Here is a 20,612-nt window from a genome sequence, read left to right as displayed (position 1 = left end):
GAAAATCAGAGAAAAGAAACAGAATCCAAATAAAACAAACAATTTTGTGAAGAATATGAATAACTCAATTAAGATTCCTCGATTCTTGAAGCTTTTGCCATAGAAGTTGCATTGAGCTACATAGAAATAGAAGTGAGGCTAACTGCGAGTGTTACAACAGTAAAACCGAATTGAAAGGATAGACAGCCACTATTGCCACAGGATTGGTTAACTAGAGATCATCTACATATTTTGAAACATTATTTTCAATATTTCTGTATTTAATATTATTTTCAAAATAATTGGATATCAGTATGTTTTACCATAAACCAATGTGTAGTAAAAGTTCAATATTACCAAAAAAATTAAGGTATATAGAAAATACGCTACAATGTCGATACTTATCGAAATTATGGTATACAAAAATTCAACATACCGAAAATTTTAGTAAAGTAAATATATAGGTTTTCTCTCAGTACCGAATTTTCAATTTTCAGTAAAGTACATCCTATCAACAAACCTCTATTAAAGACCTCATTTTTACCGTTAACAACTAGTACTACACTGCCAACTTCATTTCCAACAAAATGCAAGTCAGTGGGTTAACGGGCTACTGTGTACCCTGATTTAACCCCCTCACATGATGTCGGGCCGGAGTGTGGGGGCCGCCAAGGCAACTAGAATCGTTTTTTTTTTTGCTGCAACAAAATGCAACAGTGTATCTAAGATTTTGAATACTTCAGCATTGACCAAGTCAACAAGGTTATATTTCCCAACTGATTGAAACTAACAAAACAACAAATAAATACAGTTTGTTGTCATCTTATTCGTCAAGCCCTTAGACATGAAAATAGACAACCTCCACACTTTTTCTCTCTTCGTATTCTCTCTCCTCATCATCTCATCCAAAATCTGCAGCGGCGCAGACTACCGATACGAAGCCTGCAAGCCGACAACTTGCCGCAGCGGAGGCCCCAACATAAGCTTCCCATTCTTCCTCCCGTCTCAACAACCCTACTGCGGCTACCCAGGCTTCTCGATCGATTTCTAGGATCCCCAGTTCTTCGGCTGCCGAGAAATGAGTACATAATCGAGGACATTTTCTACCACAACCAATCTCTCCACGTGTTTAATGCCGAGGCGTTGATATTGTCATCAGACGCGATCGGCAGCTGCTTTCATAGAATCAGAAACGAGACTCTCCCTGCCGAAAGATTCCATTACTTTGGCGGCGAATTCCTCAATCTGTTTTTCGGTTGTAAAAACGTGACCGAGGAGCTACTGAGGTACAAAATTGGTTGCAATGGTTCTAGAGAGAGTAGCGACAAGATTGCTTTGTCAATGTTTTTTCGCGATAAAAATTGGGGGAGAGTGGCTGGCACGTGCGAGGATAGCGTGGGGGCACGTGTGGAGTTGAACGGGAATGAGAGAGGAGACGAAGTGGTGGATGTTGCAGCGGTTTTGAGGAGGGGGTTTTTGATGAATTGGACGGCGAGTGATTGTAGTGATTGCCAAGAGAGCGGTGGCCGCTGCGGTTTTAATCAGACTTCTTTCCATTTTAGGTGTTTCTGTCCTGACCGGCGTACTCTTGGAGCTGTGGACCAAGTAAGATTTTATAGACTTCTTACCTTTTTAAATTAAATTGAGGTGATGTTAGGCCTGTTAGACAGTAACCCTAAGATACAACACCGTATATATTAATACAAGACACATAAAGAATGGTTTTTGCCGTGTTGACGAAACTACATCTGTCCACGAAAAATAGTCTTATTTTTTCATTTTCGGTCATCCACTAAATGTCTATTTATAGTAAATTTTTCTCAATGATGAGATGATTCTGAATTTCTACTGATAAAATTTCAACTACTTTTCTATCTAAGTATCTCTCTTGCAATACTATGCTTTGTGGATATAGCAGTAGTGTTATTTTTTGCTGTTGTACCAACTTGATCTTTCAAATTCCAAAACTAGATTACTTTTATTACATACTCTCATCGTTCCATTGTTAATTGAGCAATTTCTTTTGCCAAAAGTAGAAATTACTCTGAAACTTCCTGAAATATAAAATAGTGACTCAATTAACAAAAAACAGACCGAGTACATTTCGACGATTAGCTCGGAAAGGGAAAATTTGAAGAATAATGACGTCATTTTTTTTGCAGGAAAAACCAGACTCAGTATGTTCTTTTTAATAGGTATGTCCCCTTTACCAATACCTTTTTGCTAAGATATCCAATAATTCATAATTTTTCTACTCTGTTTCCTATATGCTTGACTGTGGTCAGCATACAATTCTTCTAAGATGCAATAAATTAAACAACTTATTTGCTTAACAGGTGGTCTGATTATAGCCGCTCTTGCATCCTGTTTGATAGCTGTATATGCTTTCATTCGGTTGAAGCATACAAAGGCGAAACAAGAGCAAGAAAAAGACATTGAACGCTTTCTGAAAAACAATGGAAATCTTGCACCGATTAGATACAAATACTCCAGCAACCAGAAAATGACAAACTTATTCCACGAAAACTTGGGAAGAGGAGGGTTTGGCAATGTTTACAAAGGACAGTTTCCTGACGGTCGTCTTGTGGCAGTGAAAGTCTTGAACGATTCAAATGGGAATGGGGAAAATTTCATAAATGAGGTCGCCAGCATTAGAAGAACTTCTCACATTAACATTGTGGCGCTGTTGGGGTTTTGTTTTGAAGGTTCGAAAAGAGCTCTCATTTATGACTACATGCCTAATGGTTCTCTTGAAAAGTTTATTAGCACCACTGCTTCCTCGTGTCAAGAATCTGGGTTGGGATGGGATAAATTGTTTGAGATTGCTCTTGGGATAGCTCGAGGGCTTGAATACTTGCACCAAGGTTGTAATACGAGGATTCTGCATTTGGACATCAAGCCTCAGAATATTCTCCTGGATAAGGACATGAATCCAAGGATTTCAGATTTTGGGCTTGCTAAATTGTGTCCGAATAGATCAAGCATAGTCTCTATGATGGGGGCAAGAGGTACTATATGATACATTGCCCCTGAGGTGTTTTCTAGAAACTTCGGAGAAGTCTCTTACAAGTCTGATGTGTATATTTACGGAATGTTGGTTTTGGAAATGGCTGGGGGAAAGAAGACCATTGATCCAAGAGATGTAGATTGCACAAGTGAAATATATTTCCCAAATTATCTCTACAAGGAAGTTGAGGTCAATGTGGAAAGAGATGGAAATATTTCCAAAGCAATGAATGAAGAATCAGAAAGCCAACCTTTGAAGAGAAACATGATCATTGTTGGGTTGTGGTGCATTCAGACAAACCCCAAGGCCCGACCGTCGATGACGAGGGTGGTAGAAATGTTGGAAGGGAAGCTCGGGACATTGGAGGTTCCACCTAAACCTTGCCTTCAACCATCCCCAAGAGCAGCACCAACCTATTCAACTTCCGAATCTTTCTAGTATTTTGCTTGAATATGGCAAGTTATGTGAAAAATGTAGCATTATTAAATAGCAATGGTCTTGTAGACAAGTGTTAAGGGTCACAATTAGATAATTAATAACTAAATTTTGATGAATTTATCTATTCATGATTATATACATTATACGAGAAGCTTGAGGAATGTATTTCCAACCAGCACACTTCCAAATTTTAGGCTCAACCTGATTCCATCATTTACTAGGATTATAGGTCCAACGAAGAAGATGAAAGCGAACACGTTAAGAGAAATTTGATCAACGTTGGGTTGTGGCGCATTCAGACAAACCCTTAGGACAGACCGTCGATGATGAGGGTGGTAGAGATGTTGGAAGGGAAAGCAATTGAGTGACTGGAAAGCAATTTGATAAAGCTACTATGATTATTACTTTTGTTAAGTTTAACATTATTCTTCTTCACACCCTAATCCTAGAGCAAATGGGACAAGCTTTGGTATGTAAAAACTATTATCTACAGCAAAATAGGGGTCTACCAAAGTAAGGATTAATATGTGCAAACAATCCCAGGCCAAGTTCAGACTTTTGTCAAACGTTTTGAGTGCCAAGTTAGAGGTAAAGGCTCAGTAGAATATCATTTGAGACTTCCGTCGAACAGGTGGAATACAAAATTCAAATGTATAGTGGGCCAGAGCAGATTTTATATACAGTACTGATAACTTCCAACTTCACTCTATTTCACACGAATTCTAGTTGATTTTAGAGCAATTCATCAATTAACAAAATTAGAGGAAAGTAATAGAAAATCTGAACAAAATAGACAGTCACTGAAATAACATGGACAACTCAATTAAAAACCTAGATTGATTCCCCAATATATCAATAGCAAGATAAGATAAGATACCTGGATGCGTGCCGCCTTTGCCCAAGAAGTTGCGGAAGCTAAACAGAGAATTGTAAAACCGAAATGATTGGATAGACAGCAACTACTAAAACCGGTTTGGAGTTTGGACCGGCTCCACACGTGGCGGCTGCCTCAATTTTTATTAAGGGCGTGTTCGGTTAGGCCGGTCCAATTTGGACAGATATAATTCTCGAAAGATTTTGAAATTCCCTTCGGTTTGCTTGTTTTCGTCCCAATTTGGATATATATTTAAATTCGAAATTAAATAGATTTAAAAAATTTATAGTAGTATTTTTTATTTTCTAAAAATTTTATAAAGAGAAAAAGAAAGAAGATTTGACATAAAGTGATTGAAAAAGTAAAGTGAAAAATAGTATTTCGGTCAATTTAATTATAAGAAAATATCATATCTAATATTAAAGTGAAAGATAAAAAAAAACTAGTATTAATATTCAGCATCTAGATACAAAACTCCAAAAATACCCTCCATGCATTGGGGACATTTTTCGTGCAAAATTGTGATGAATAGTGAAAAAAGTATCATGAATGTGATTACGCCTTAGCTCAAGGACTATCCATAATATTTTTAAGATAGAACTACATAAAATAAAATCTGATTTTCACTTCATCTGTCCTTGAAAATTTATCACTTATTTTCATTTTCGTCTGTCTCTAAAAATTTATCACATTTCACTTTTATCATTTTTAATAGTAAACCTCAAAAGTATCATGAATGTGATTACGCCTTAGCTCAAGGACTATCTATGATATTTATAAGATAGAACTACATAAAATAAAACCTGATTTTTCACTTCATCTGTCCTTGAAAATTTATCACTTATTTTCATTTTCGTCTGTCTCTAAAAATTTATCACATTTCACTTTTATCATTTTTAAGAGTAAACCTCATATTTCATTAATTTCATTCTCGCTACATTTTAATACTCCCTTTATCCAATTTGGTCCATCATTAAGTAAATCAATTACACAAATTTTATGTGAGGACACTCTATTCCACGTTACTATAGAGAATTCAAATAATATTAGATATCAAAATGGATCTTTTGGTCTATCATTAAGGACATCATTTACACATCTTAGAAATTTTATTCCATCTTACTACTTTTATTTAATTAGCAATGTGTGGCTAATTAGTCTACATTCATATATATTATTAGTTTTATTTTACTAGTAATTTGATACTAATTTTACAGTTTCTTTTATAACATGTAGAAATTGATACTCCATTAATCTTCTATTTTCAGATAATGAATCTTCAATTTCTAGAAATTTAATTCTTATCATCTGTTGTTTTCCGCTAGTCAATTTGATGGAGTATATTTAACCAATACGTTTGTGTCTTTAACTCAAAATTACGAGTAAAATATAGTGTTTAAATATTCTAGGGTAAACGTTAACTCGAAATTACGAGCACAAATAGGTAAGAAACTCTAAAGTAAAACTAATTTAGGATATAGGTGGTTTTTTCGTTTGATCGATCTCTATCATTCCTTTTACTTTGAACTCATTTTCTCCATTTTCTTAGAGTTGCACCAAAACAACTCAATAAGCATCATATCCAACAAAATAACAAAACTAGGCAAAGCTCATTTCAAGCTTGATTTGCATTCACAAGTAATAACATCAAAACAAACCAACAAAGTGTTGAATAATCCATGTTTGTTGTAGAAAATTCATACTACTTGACATATGACTGTTGCGACACAAATACAAAAAATGCAATCCCTGGTTCATATCTCCAAGACCAAGTCAATTAGCCAATCACGTGGTAGATTCCATTCCAAATTTAACATGGCCACAACTTAACAAGATTCATGGGAAAAAAAAAAAAACCATTCCATCCCAACTTATTGAACTAAAAAAAACAACAGTCATATAACTAAGTTTTTCTTCATCTCATTCCTCAAGAATTAGACATGAACCTCCACACTCTCTCTTTCCGCATATTATCTCTCATCATCATCATCATCTCCTCGAAAATCTGCCGTGGAGCAGAATACCTATACGAAGCTTGTGTGCCGGAGAATTGCGGCAACGCTCCCAACATAAGCTAAAAATGTGAAATTAGTAAAGAATGAAAGATATTAAAAAAAATGATTGAAGTATTGTTAGTGGAGAATGAGCTCACCTTAAAAAGAGAGAAAAAAATCTTGCTAAAAATAGAAATAGGCCATTTTTGTGGGAAAGATAAAAATGGAAATAGAAAACTATTTTTATGAGATGGAGAGAGTATTTAAGGACTAATATTTCAATAAATATATTCAATTTTCATACAGCTACATCATTTGTTTTAAAATTTATTTTGTTTTCTCTCTATTAACATATTAAGTCAAACCAATAACCTATTATCCATTACAAAAAAGGTCAGTCAGTTGATCCTACCTATATGGTACTCCCTCCGTTAGCGAATAGGAGTCCCGTTTTTCCATTTTGGTCCGTCCACGAATAGGAGTCCCGGTTCATAATTACCATAAATGGTAAAGAGGCCCCACATTCCACCAACCCATTCCACTCACATATCATTTAAAACTAATATATACAAGTGGGACCCCTATTCCACTAACTTTCTTCCACTCACTTTTCTTAACATTTCTTAAAACCCGCACCGATAAGAAATGGGACTCCTATTGTTGGACGGAGGGAGTATATAATATCAATGTCCATCTAATCCATAAACGCCATAGCTGTTATTCTCATGATTAATGTGTGACGTTAAAGACATACTCTCTCCGGCCCTGAAAAGTATGAACTATTTCTTTTTTAGTCCGTCTCTAAAAAGTACGAACTTTCTAATTTTGAAAACTTTTTTCTCTTTAATGAAGTGAGAATCATTCTCTACTAACAATACTTTAAAAACTTTTTCTATCTCTCTCTTACTTTTCTAATTACGCATTAAAACTTATGTTAAACCAAATGTTCATACTCTTTAGGGACAGAGAGAATATCAATTATCTTCCTTTAAGGGTGAACACCTTCGTTGGTCACGACTGACCTTTTTTTTTCAACCACTACTCCAAGTCGGCCCAAATATACTCGTTGGTCATGGCTGTCTTCCAAGGGCCACCACTACGAGTTGTTTGGGTCTCAATGAAAGCATTGACCAAATAGGAAACTTCAACCCAAAAGACTAGTTTGTCGTGAATAAGAGTTCGGTTAATCTATAAACCCCAATTGCTCTCGTAACCGATGCGTGACGCTATAGGATATAAGTATAGGCGATATTATGAGAGTGTAGTCTTCAATGACTAATTCCAAGTCAACTAGCACGTTGTATATGAAAGAGGACTGTGATTATGGCCTATTTGAAGCGCATGATTTTCTTGAAGCAATTCAAATTATGGCTTCTACCAAAAATCTGCACTCACTCCTTTTCCTAATCTGCCATCTCCTTTTTCTGATCAAAGTTGAATCAAAATGCGAGAAATCCTACCCCTGCAGAAATTTCAGCATCGAATTCCCCTTCACCGATATAAATCACCCCAAATGCGGATTAATCCCAGTCAATTGCAGCCTCCCTCACAAAAATCCACTAATTTACCTGCGAGAATATCCGATGGATCTGCTTGGGAAAGTTTCAGACAACAAATTTCTGATCCACGATACTGTTCTAGCAAACTACTTCAATGGAAGAAGCTGTAACTCCTTCGCAAACGTATCGCTGCCAAAATCTCCTCTGGTTTCGTTTTCGTACTCTCCTAATCTCACCACCTTCAACTGCTTCAATTCGAGTCAAAGAGTTGTACATTACTTCAAGCACTACGACTACGAGAATATAAGCTGCGATATCTTAGAGATTTATTACAAGAGAGAAGCGACAGAGGAAGCTCCTGCGGTAATTGATGATGTGCTTCCAGGATCGGGATGTACAATGAATCAAATGCCATTTAGGTCTGCCCAAAATTTCTCTGGTGATGTGTTCGATTTGTTTAGTTCGAATTTCACTCTAGAGTGGAGTTTATCTGAAGAATGTTATGATTGTTATGAGCGAGGAGGGCAGTGTCTCACTAACGACAGCAATCAGTTTTACTGCCGTAGAGAACGAGGTAATGTTTCATCTTGATTTCGATTAAATCATGTTTTTGTCTGCATTTTTTACGTAGTAGTGTTGTAGGAGTAGTGAATGGTAAAATAATCTGCCAGAAACGGGCCCAGTGCGACCGACTCGTGGCAGGGGTAGCAGTCAGAATTAAAAACTAGGAAACTTAACCATAGTAGATCACCAAGCACAGTTCTCTTATAAACCTTCTTTTTCTCTTACATGGACGCCACCGCCTCTCTTGCTCTTTTTCTTCCTCCCCTTCCATCTTCATCTCTTCAAATCTGCTGATTCGAAATGCTCAGATTCCTTAAAGTGTGGAGATCACACTCTCAACTTCCCATTAACAAGAGCTGATGATCCCGACTGCGGATTAATCGCTGTTGATGGCTGTGATTCGGATGATCAAGTGATCCATTTAGGTGGTGAAAATCTTGGCTTCTCTATTTTAGAGTACAATTCATCAAACAAAATCTTGATTCGTAATCCTCAGCTTGAAGCTCAATTGCTTAACAAAAGCTGCTTTTCTTTCATGAATCAATCCATGCTTCGATCTCCTTCGATTTCAGTCTCATTCTGTCCAAATCTCACCTTGTTCCCCTGCAACACCGAACCTACTGATATGTCTAAATTTGATGAATACTTCGAAAACTATAGCAAGATAGAGTGCCTCTACACTGTGTACGTACTATAAAATCCCATTGTCCGATGGTGCTCCTTCCGAGCAAATTGAACCTCCGGAAGGTTGTTCGTTAGTTCAGCTGCCTATAAAATCTTAGTCGAAACTCTGATGATTTGTTCAGTGTGATAACTGCTGATTTTACTCTTGAATGGGATGTTTCTTATGAATGTGTTAGTTGTTTCAATGAAGGAGGGCAGTGTTTCACTGCCAACAATAACACATTCTACTGCAAACGAGGTATCATTTGTTTGTGTCTAGAAATTTTTGGCTCTAACACGAATGAATAGACTGTCTGTGCTCTATACATTTCTAAATCCATGCCTAGTCGTGTTGTTTGCATCAATTTTTTGGCATTGATCTAACTACCAGAAATGGTGATTTCTTTGTTTGAATTCTGTTTCAGAAAATAAGTTGAGGATGATATTATTAGCTACATGTAAGCTAACTCTCTCTACATTGATTAAAAGCATACAAATTCTGTGATTTGTGTAACTTGATTTGTTCTTGATTTATGATAATCAGTGGTACCAGTGATAGCCTCTCTTGCATCCTGTCTGATAATTGTATTGATTTTCATTCGGAGGAAGCGTGAAAAGGCAAAGCAAGATCGTGATCGAGACATCGAACTCTTTCTAAAGGACAATGGGAATCTTGTACCAATGAGATACAAATACTCCAGCATCAAGAAAATGACCAATTCATTTAGTGAAAAATTAGGAAGAGGAGGATTTGGCAGTGTTTATAAAGGACAATTTCCTGACGGTCATCTTGTGGCAGTGAAAGTCTTGAATGAATCAAATGAAGACGGGGAAGATTTCATGAATGAGGTCGCTAGCATTAGCAGAACATCCCATGTTAATATTGTTGCGCTGTTGGGGTTTTGTTTTGAAGGTTCGAAAAGAGCTCTCATTTATGACTTCATGCCTAATGGTTCTCTTGAAAAGTTCATTGGCAACAATGCTTCCACATCTCAAGAGTCTACGTTGGGATGGGATAAATTGTTTGAGATCACTCTTGGGATAGCTCGAGGGCTCGAGTACTTGCATCAAGGCTGTAATACAAGGATTTTGCATTTGGACATCAAGCCTCAAAACATACTTCTGGATAAGGACATGAACCCAAGGATTTCAGATTTTGGGCTTGCTAAAATGTGTCCAAATAGGTCGAGTATAGTCTCCATGTTTGTGGCAAGAGGGACAATTGGGTACATTGCCCCTGAAGTGTTTTCGAGAAACTTTGGAGATGTCTCGTATAAATCTGATGTGTATAGTTACGGAATGTTGGTTTTGGAAATGGCTGGAGGAAAGAAGGCCATTGATCCAAGAGAAGTCGAACATACAAGCGAAATATATTTCCCAAATTATTTCTACAAGGAAGTTGAGGGCAATGCAGAAAGAGATGGAAATATTTTCGAAGCAATGAATGAAGAAGATGAAAGCCAACCTGTGAAGAGAAACATGATCATTGTTGGGTTGTGGTGCATTCAGACAAACCCTAAAGACCGACCGTCGATGACAAGGGTTGTAGAGATGTTGGAAGGGAAGCTTGGATCATTGGAGGTTCCACCTAAACCTTACCTTCAACCATCCCCAAGACCAGCCCCAGCCTATTCAACTTCTGAATCTTTATAGTAGTTTGCTCTTGAATTTGTATGGTAATTATGTGAAATTATAATGTAGCAATATTGTACCTTCATCCAACATTAATCAGGATTTGCATTTGTTTTCATAAATATTAGCTAGACATATAGACAATAGTCTTTTTATTTAGAAGTCTGTCAGACAACCATGGTTCATCCACCAAACGTAGTTTTCTAGTATCTCCTTAGGAATGAAGGATACAGATGTACAAGCCTATTATCATGTTCAAGTAAGGTTGTCATATACACAATAGTCTTAAGTTCCTACAAATTGTCCATCTTGCTACTAAGTACTTTATCTATTTGTATATTTTATCAATCTTTATTTGCTAGAATAAATAAAAGTTAAGGTTCAAGTCTTCAAGTATTATGTGTTAACGTAAACAATAAAAATTCACTTGATATCTTCACCACCAGGATTTTAGAGGGTTCTTAATATATCAAGGGTCGAAAATTTGTGTGGCTTAGTAAACTTTATATATGTCATATCCAATAAATGGATGTGTAATGTAGGTCAATGCTAGTCAACTGAAGTGTAGTGTAGAAGAGGGAAGGCCAAGTCAATTAGAGTGAATGATGGTGCCAATGACTTAATATATCCATACATCAGCATTTAACACAACTTTTTCAAGTAAAAAAACCAACACAAAACACAATGGCTCTTGGCAAGTATGTAATGTTGCTGCCATGCCATCTTCTTCTTCTACTACTCAAAGCTGATTCGAAATGTCCCATAACATCCCACTTTTTCGAACCCTAATTTTTGAGACGTGAAAATTTTTGCATTAAATGCTTTTAATACTATGATATATGTGGATTAATTATGAGTGATTTATTGCATTATGAGTGATTTATTGCATTATTCGTTGTGACCTAATTGCGATTGGGAGTTGAGACGGAGTTGAATAGTCAAACTTGTTGAATATATGACGTGGCTGTTGAATAGTCAATATTGTGGAAAATGTGATGTGGCGGTGAAACTTGAATGGTGGATTTGGTGATGCGAAATGCGGGGTGAAATAATATTGTGGTGAATTATTTTCTTAAGGGATGAGTGAGAATTTAATAGGATCATTATTTATTTATTTATTTGGAGTTTTCAACCCCTCCTATTTATTGGAGGAGAAATTCTATTTTCTTGGATTTAATTATGGCTAGGGATAATTATTTAAATTATATCCAAAGTCCGATCATTCCTTATTTTCTCCATGAAAATTTCGATCCCTATGGTTATCTAAGGAGATTTTTGAAATCTCCTATTTTATAAGAGAAGAGATTATTTTATTATATTATTTGATCCCTTATTTATTCCCTTCCATAAATAAATTCAAATATCCTAGCATATCTTGTCATATCTAAGAAGATCTTGTCATATCCTATTTAAATTAGGATTTTAATTTGAATCCTTGTGTAGAGATTCAAATATCACGCCTATTTCATATTAATTGGGGAGATTATTATTTTTATTCTGCTCCGTGATATTTTATTCTACTCCGTAAAATATCAAATTAAATCATAGGCTAATTAAATAGCCTAAGATTTCGAAATCCCCTTATTTATCCTAGCAAATCACGCAACAATAACCACCATATCCCTATTTGGATATTTTATCTCTTGCATCCTCTCTGATAATTGTATTGCTTTTCATTCGGAGGAAGCGTGAAAAGGCAAAGCAAGATCGTGATTGAGACATTGAACTCTTTCTAAAGGACAATGGGAATCTTGTACCGATGAGATACAAATACTCCAGCATCAAGAAAATGACCAATTCATTTAGTGAAAAATTAGGAAGAGGAGGATTTGGTAGTGTTTACAAAGGTCAATTTCCAAACGGTCGTCTAGTAGCTGTGAAAGTCTTGAATGAATCGAATGGAATCGGGGAAGATTTCATGAATGAGGTCGCCAGTATTAGAAGAACTAGGGGTGGATCGATACGATATATCGTATCGAAAACGTTATATCGTGGTTTGTATCGAAAATATCGATATGAAAGAATTTCATATCGTTATCGTATCGAAAGTTTCGATATATCGAATTTCGATATATCGAAATTTCGATATGGATAATATTCGTATCGTTATCGTATCGATATTTCGATATATCGTACCGAAATTCGATATATCGTTCTATATCGAATTTCGGTACGATATATCGAAATATCGTATCGTATCGAAAACCTGTATATAAAAAAAAATGATTTCAAAACTGAAAAATGACACAAAATTAATAAAACTTGAACACAATAAAATAAATAGTATTCTTATCTCCATAATCAAAATACAACACTATCATTCCAAAAAAAAACTAGTAGTTGTCTTGATCTTGATTCTTGAACACCGAACCCTTCATCTTGTCGAAATCATCTAGAAATATTAACCTACATAATCCAAGATCAAGAGAGATGAGAGATTAGAATTGAACAATAAAATGGGCATATACAATTAGATATACAACACAAAGAAGTGGACATTTAATTGACAAATTACAAACACAAATAAGAGAATAGCACTGACTATATATTGCTTGAAGTGTTACATAATAATTTTGTCATGGATAACTTAGTCACTTAGACTAATGACTCAATGTTAGCAGACAGTTTAATGCAGTGAGCTTCATATCAATGTTATCAAATAAATTAATGATTTAAACTATCTGCTTTAGCAAAATGAGAGCTCTGCAAACACAAGCTAAAATCAAAGTCTAGAACAATAGACCAATCGACCAATCCTGCCATATCTTCTCATGTAGTACCACTTATGAATTCAATCACAATTTATAAAACAAAGTCTATAATAATAGACCAATCCAGTCATATCAACTCATATAATTTACTTATGAACTCAATCTCAATTAAGAAGCCTAATGGCTACCACATATCAGATAGCAACCAAATTTAAGACTAATACCTCATCATTTGGTGGATCAACTAGTAGAAGATACATTTAGAGAACCATCTCGATTCTCTTGAGTAATGGTTGAGTGACTTGAGCCTAAAAAAAACATAAAATGGAATTATTAATATATGAAAAATGAATGAGTTTTAATATCTTATGCAGGGACCATCAAATGCAAGTGGGGATTTGTCTGTATCTGCATCTGGAGAAGGTAATCATCCTTCAAAAATTTTCCATAGAACCTGAACAACACCAAGAAACATACATACTTATAATTTGATTGTTGCTTTAGAACAGACAACAGTTGATTATTGCTCCTTAATATTCACACATATTAAAGACATTGAGAATGATTGGATTTGGAGTATACTGAATACTTTTCGTTTATGATGCTGACGCATTCATATTTAATCACTACTTAATTAAATCCATTGCAAATAAATAGCATACCACATTTGTACAACAACTTGGCTTCAAATAAAAAGTGACCAACTTAATTTGGTAAGATAATTAAAGAATGGAATCATCTTGGAAGTTTATAAACCATGAAATTGCTTATATAGAACATAAATTAAAATACTCACTTAATTAATTTAAGTCTACTGAAGCTGAAGGGTTGTAGAATATAGGAGCTGCAAGCCTGCAGCCGCTCGCCGGAGATAAGAGATGCGGTGGGGAGCGTGAGAGAAGCTGGAGGACGTCGCCGGAGATGGACCGTGGAGGCGTGGACGATGAATTGTGAGAGAATCGTATTCGTGAGAGTGAGATTGGGATTTGAGAGATAGACGGCGTGAGCGTGAGGTGAACGATAGGGTTCCAAATCCTAGGGATTTAGGGTTACATGTATATATTTTATAAATATATTAATTAATTAAATGGATTTATATATATTTATAATTTAAAATTTTAATATGTATTGAATTTCAATATGTTTCGATATATACGATATATATCGTATATTCGATATAAAACGATATATCGAAAATATCGATATATATCGTATATTCGATATAAAACGATATATCGCGATATAAGAAAATTCATATCGTTATCGTATCGAAAACTTACGATACGATATTGTATCGTATCGAAAATTATGATATATCGAAAATTCAATAATTTTTCGATATTTTTCAATACGATACGAGCGATATATCATTTTTTCGATATTTTTCCCCAGCCCTAAGCAGAACTTCCCACGTTAATATTGTCGCGTTGTTGGGGTTTTGTTTTGAAGGTTCAAAAAGAGCTCTCATTTATGACTTCATGCCAAATGGTTCTCTTGAAAAGTTCATTGGCAACAATGCCTCACCATCTCCTGGGTTGGGATGGGATAAATTGTTTGAGATCGCTGCTGGGATAGCTCGAGGGCTGGAATACTTGCACCAAGGCTGTAATACGAGGATTCTACATTTGGACATCAAGCCTCAGAACATTCTTCTCGATAAGGATATGAATCCAAGGATTTCAGATTTTGGGCTTGCTAAATTGTGTCCGAATAGATCAAGCATAGTGTCTATGATGGGGACAAGAGGTACAATAGGATACATTGCCCCTGAAGTGTTTTCTAGAAACTTCGGAGAAGTCTCTTACAAGTTTGATGTGTATAGTTATGGATGCTGGTTTTGGATATGGTTGGGGGAAGGAAAACCGTTGATCGAAGAGATGTAGATTGTACTAGTGAAATATATTTCCCCACATATCTCTACAAGCAGATTGAGATGAATACTGAAAGAGATGGTGATCTTGCTGGAGCATTGGACGAAGAAGATGAAAGCCAACGCGTGAAGAGAAATTTGATCATTGTAGGGTTATGGTGCATTCAGACAAACCCTAAGGACCGACCGTCGATGACGAGGGTGGTAGAGATGTTGGAAGGGAAAGCAATTGAGTAATTGGAGGTTCCACCTAAGCCTTACCTGTATTCACCTCCTAGACCACCACCATCCTATTCAACTTCCGAATCTTTATAGTATTTTATTTTAATTTGTTTGGTAAGTTATGTTAAATTTTCTGTAGCAATATTGGAATTTCGTCCTTTTTGCAAGTTAGCATTGGCCTTGCAGAAAGTGAAGGGCACTGTTTTACAGAACAAGAAGAATGTATCCTATTTCTTTTTTTATTGAAAAGGAAATATAGGAAGAAACAACACTAAAATGAGTCCAATTGTCCATTCAAAGTTGGGTTCATTCTAGATATTCGGAAATGGTCGCCAGTCAGTGTTATATGGGAAGTTGGGAATTAATTAGTAGTATTATACTACCATTTTTTCAACGTATTAAGTAGGATTTATATTAGAGACAATGACATATTGTATAATGAAGTTGTGGATTCTACTTATTGATATGTTCAACATTATTTTCTTTGTAAGCATCTTCTTCAAACCGTACGTAATTGCAAATGCGACAAGGTTTGGTGTGGACAAACTATTATCCACAGCAAAATAAATTAAAACAGCGGTCTAGCAAGAGTAAGGTTTCATTTCTACAACAAAATAATTGCTAGAAAAATAATAAATAATATTCTCTCTGTCCGCGAGGAGGAATCTCATTTTTTCCATTTTAGTTCGTCTGCAAATAGTAGTCTCAGTTCATTTTTATTATAAATGGTAACAGAGTCTCACATTCCACTCACATTTTATTTAAAACTAATATAAGTATATACAAGTGGGACTCATATTTCACTAATATTTTTTCATCCATTTTTTTAACATTTTGTAAAAACCGTATTGCCAAGAAATAAGACTTTTAATGGTGGAAGGAGAAAATAAAAAATAAATATTTTATTTTCAGCTAAATATAGAAATCAGTCACTCGTAGGAACAATAAAAAATGAAATGAATCACTTGGTGCAGAGAGTACTCATTCAAACACGAAATTTGGTCAACAACACCTAGATAGTTAAAAATTGAAGGCAGACGTTCACTTTTCTTCAAAGAATTTAGACATGAATACAGACAACCTCCACACTTTCTCTCTCTGCATTTTATCTCTCATCATCATCATCATCTCCTCCAAAATCAGCCATGGAGCAGACTACCGATACGAAGCCTGTGCGCCTGCGAACTGCGGCAACGGTCCCAACATAAGCTACCCATTTTTCCTTCCATCTCAACAAAGACAGCAATCCTACTGCGGCTTCCCAATCTTCGCGATCAACTGCAGCAGCACTGGATTTCCACTTCTCCACCTCTCGGAAAACGAGTATGTAATCAAAGACATTTTTTACCACAACCAATCTATCCACGTGGTCGACGCCGCAGCGCAATCGTCATCAAATTGCACTATATATTCAAGCCGAAACACGACTCTCCCCGCCGGCAAACTGAATTACGTCGGCGGCAGAGAATTTCTACTTTTTTCCGGCTGCAGTGACGTGACGGGCGAGCTACTGAGGTACCAGGTTGCTTGTCATAGTAGTGAGACTGTGACGGGGGCCGGTGGAAGCCGTGCACCGGCGTCCACCAACACTCCGTCGGCGACCATCACCGGTGCATCGGCGACAGGGATCACCATCTCCTCGGTGACGAGTAATTTGGCTATGTATGGCGGCAATGGAAATTTGGGGAGAGCGGTTGGGACTTGTGTGGAGAGCGTGGCCGTACATGCGGATCTGAATGAGGATGAGAGGGGAGATGAAGTGGTGGATGTTGCGGCGGTTTTGGGGAGGGGATTTGTGATGAATTGGACGGCGGCGAGTGATTGTAGTGCTTGCCAAGAGAGCGGCGGCCGCTGCGGTTTTGATGAGAATTCTGACCATTTTAGGTGTTTCTGCCGTGACGGGCCGCGTTCTAGGAGCTGCGGACCAGGTGAGCTCTTCTTGACTTGTAACCTTTCTAAGTAAGTTCCGATCCGTCCTCTATTAAGTGTCCACATTAAGTTTTAAGGAATGTAAATGAAAGTGAATTGAAAAGGTTAGCAGAAATGATATATAAGTGGAATGTGAGACATGATTACCGGTACTCCCTCCGTCCCACAAAAGATGTCACACTTGTGAGACGGCACGAGATTTAAGAGGTTTTGTTTTGTGTGTTAAATGGAGAGAGAAAATATAATATTTATATTCATGTGGGAGAGAACTTTTTCCAAAAATAAAAATAGCAACAAACTAAAAAGACATCTATTATGGGACGGAGGGAGTATATGATAAAAAGTGAAATGGGTGACGGATGGAAATAGTAAAAGTGGATGCTTAATGGGAGACGGGGGGAATATCATGTCTACCTTCATTTCTTGATTGGAATTATGTCTATAGCACTAAACTTGAGGCTTTAGAGCATCCACGACACTTGCCTGGAAGGGGGGCCGTGCACAATGCGCTCGGCAGGCGTCCCCCTCAATTGTGGAAAGGCTGCATGGGGCTGTGACGGTCGTGGGATGGGCAGGGCGAGGGCGATGCCATTGTAGGGAGGGGTTTGGGTGGGTGGGTTGAGGCGAGGTGGAAAAGAGAAAAGAAGATGAAAAAGAAAAGAGGAGAAAATAAGACAATTCTTTATACTCCATCCTTTTCCTTAATAAATGTCTAATATTTGAGTGGTGCGGATTTAAGAAATTATTTGATCGGCGTGGAAAAAGTTAGTGGAGTATGAACCTAACTTTTATATATTAGTTTTATAATAATTGTAACAAGAATGAGTTAATGGAATGTAGTGTCTACTTAGTAAAAATAGAACTCCCTCCATCCCTTCTAAGTGTCACACTCTGATCTAACACGAGTGAAATGTGGGTCCTATCTTAATATATTAATTTTATAATAAAGTGTGGGTGAAGTAAGTTATTGGAATTGAATCCATAACCAAAAATAGTAAAATGGAAATAGTGATTAATAAGAGACATCTAAAAAGAAAAGGCTGGGACACATAATAAGTCAGAGAGGGAGTGGAAGTAAAATGAGATATTAACTAGGGTTGGCCCAAATAAGGAAATACGACTATGTGAATTTAATAATAGAAACTATTATTATTATTACTATAAGTATTTTGAGTGATAATGGCCTCAGTGTAGAAAAAAATAAATGATATCGTAGCAGGAAGTTGTAGCGTGGCCGGTAGACATCCGTTGTGGAAGCTTTAATCTATTTTCTTTTTCAATACCTTCTAATCCAACTTCCAGGACTAGATTACTTTTCGGAAAGGGACAACTGACCGAATAAGACTGTCAATTTTCTTTGCAGGAGAGACCATACTTCATATGCTACTTTACATAGGTATGTTCTATTTACCAATACTTTGCTAAAATCTCTCCATAATGTTTACTTTTTCAGTTACATTGTTCTCAAATTCATTAATATTAACAAGTTTTTTTTTTGCTTGAAAGGTGGTCCTATAGCCGCTCTTACATTCTGTTTGATAGCTGCATATGTTTTCATTCGGAGGAAGCGTGCAAAGGCAAAACAAGCGCAAGAAAAAGACATCAAGCACTTTCTGGAGAAGAATGGGAATCTTGTACCAATGAGATACAAATACTCCACCATCAAGAAAATGACCAATTCATTTACTGAAAAATTAGGAAAAGGAGGATTTGGCAGCGTTTATAAAGGGCGATTTCCCGACGGTCGTCTTGTGGCAGCGAAAGTCTTGAATGAATCAAATGAAAACGGAGAAGATTTCATGAATGAGGTCGCCAGTATTAGCAGAACTTCGCACGTTAATATTGTCGCGTTGTTGGGGTTTTGTTTTGAAGGGTCAAAAAGAGCTCTCATTTATGACTTCATGCCGAATGGTTCTCTTGAAAAGTTCATTGCCAACAATGTTTCATCGTCCCAAGAGCCTGCGTTGGGATGGGATAAGTTGTTTGATATTGCTGTTGGGGTAGCTCGAGGGCTTGAGTACTTGCACCAAGGTTGTAATACGAGGATTCTGCATTTGGACATCAAGCCTCAGAACATTCTCCTCGATAAGGACATGAATCCAAGGATTTCAGATTTTGGGCTTGCTAAGTTGTGTCCGAACAGATCAAGCATAGTCTCGATGATGGGGACAAGAGGTACAATAGGGTACATTGCCCCTGAACTGTTTTATAGAAACTTCGGAGAAGTCTCCTACAAGTCTGATGTGTATAGTTATGGGATGTTGGTTTTGGAAATGGCGGGAGGAAAGAAGACCATTGATCGAAGAGACGTAGATCGTTCAAGTGAAATATACTTCCCAAATTATATCTACAAGGAATTGGAGGTCAATGCAGAAAGAGCAATGAATGAAGAAGATGAAAGCCAGCCTTTGAAGAGAAACATGATCATTGTTGGATTGTGGTGCATTCAGACAAACCCTAAGGACCGACCAACGATGACGAGGGTGATAGAGATGTTGGAAGGGAAGCTTGGATCATTGGAGGTTCCACCTAAACCTTACCTTCAACCATCCCAAAGCGCAGCACCAACCTATTCAACTTCTGAATCTTCTTCATTGCTAAGGTGAGTAATGTGAAATTTTAGTGTAGCATTATCGGAACTTCATCCAACTTTCACACTTTATTTCATCCCACATTCATCGGGATTTCAATTTATTCATATTATTGTATCTGGATATTTGATCTATCTTTATTATTAGAATTAAGCAAGGTTTGTGTAGCTTAGATAACTTTATATGTAATATCGTATGCCGACTCTACAACAATTTCCCTTCACATATAAATCTTAGAATAATTCTCTCCTTAAATTTCATATTGTGAGAATGAGCTCACACTCAGCTCTAAGTTTGAGGAGTCTAGAAATTGTAGAAGCACAAGCTTCAAAAGAGCCGTTGGCTCAAGGAGAATAGTTAGTTACAAAAGAGCCGTTGGAAGCTCTTGTTTGTTGTTTTCTAGCTCTGATTTGTTAAGAGCAGTTACTGCATATATGTACTTCATATATTGTAGTTTACTTGTAATTCTTCGATAGTTCAATTCAATAAGAGAGTTTACCCTTTCTCCAAGAATCCCCAATTTACTTCTTGTTCTTTATCTTCACATATTAGCCTCTGAAATTAGGTTTTCATCTTTGAGAGAGTGAGCTGAGTTGAGAGGTAACAAGTGGCGCCGTCTGTGGGAAATTGAGATTGGTT

The 20,612-nt window shown here is 36.6% G+C and overlaps 1 protein-coding gene, 1 long non-coding RNA gene and 2 pseudogenes across 2 annotated transcripts; 3 read left to right on the top strand and 1 right to left on the bottom strand.

The window, feature by feature from the left end:
* Window positions 1-352: 352 nt before the first annotated feature.
* Window positions 353-4,349, bottom strand: LOC125209427. The gene is made up of 2 exons (XR_007174325.1): window positions 4,302-4,349; window positions 353-677 (listed from the first exon to the last, which is right to left on the bottom strand). It is a non-coding gene; the product is annotated as an uncharacterized LOC125209427 (long non-coding RNA).
* LOC125209406 lies at window positions 1,514-3,489 on the top strand (annotated as a pseudogene).
* Window positions 4,350-9,684: 5,335 nt separating the features above from the next.
* On the top strand, window positions 9,685-10,725 carry LOC125209415 (LEAF RUST 10 DISEASE-RESISTANCE LOCUS RECEPTOR-LIKE PROTEIN KINASE-like 2.4). Its single transcript, XM_048109017.1, has one exon. It carries the CDS (start codon window positions 9,700-9,702, stop codon window positions 10,669-10,671), a length of 972 nt encoding a protein of 323 aa, XP_047964974.1. The 5' UTR covers window positions 9,685-9,699; the 3' UTR covers window positions 10,672-10,725.
* A 1,669-nt stretch (window positions 10,726-12,394) lies between these two features.
* Window positions 12,395-20,039, top strand: LOC125210035 (annotated as a pseudogene).
* Window positions 20,040-20,612: the final 573 nt, after the last annotated feature.

Source organism: Salvia hispanica, chromosome 3 (genome assembly GCF_023119035.1).
Source record: "Salvia hispanica cultivar TCC Black 2014 chromosome 3, UniMelb_Shisp_WGS_1.0, whole genome shotgun sequence".
Taxonomy (NCBI): domain Eukaryota; kingdom Viridiplantae; phylum Streptophyta; class Magnoliopsida; order Lamiales; family Lamiaceae; genus Salvia; species Salvia hispanica.
This window is presented reverse-complemented; position numbering and strand designations above follow the sequence as displayed.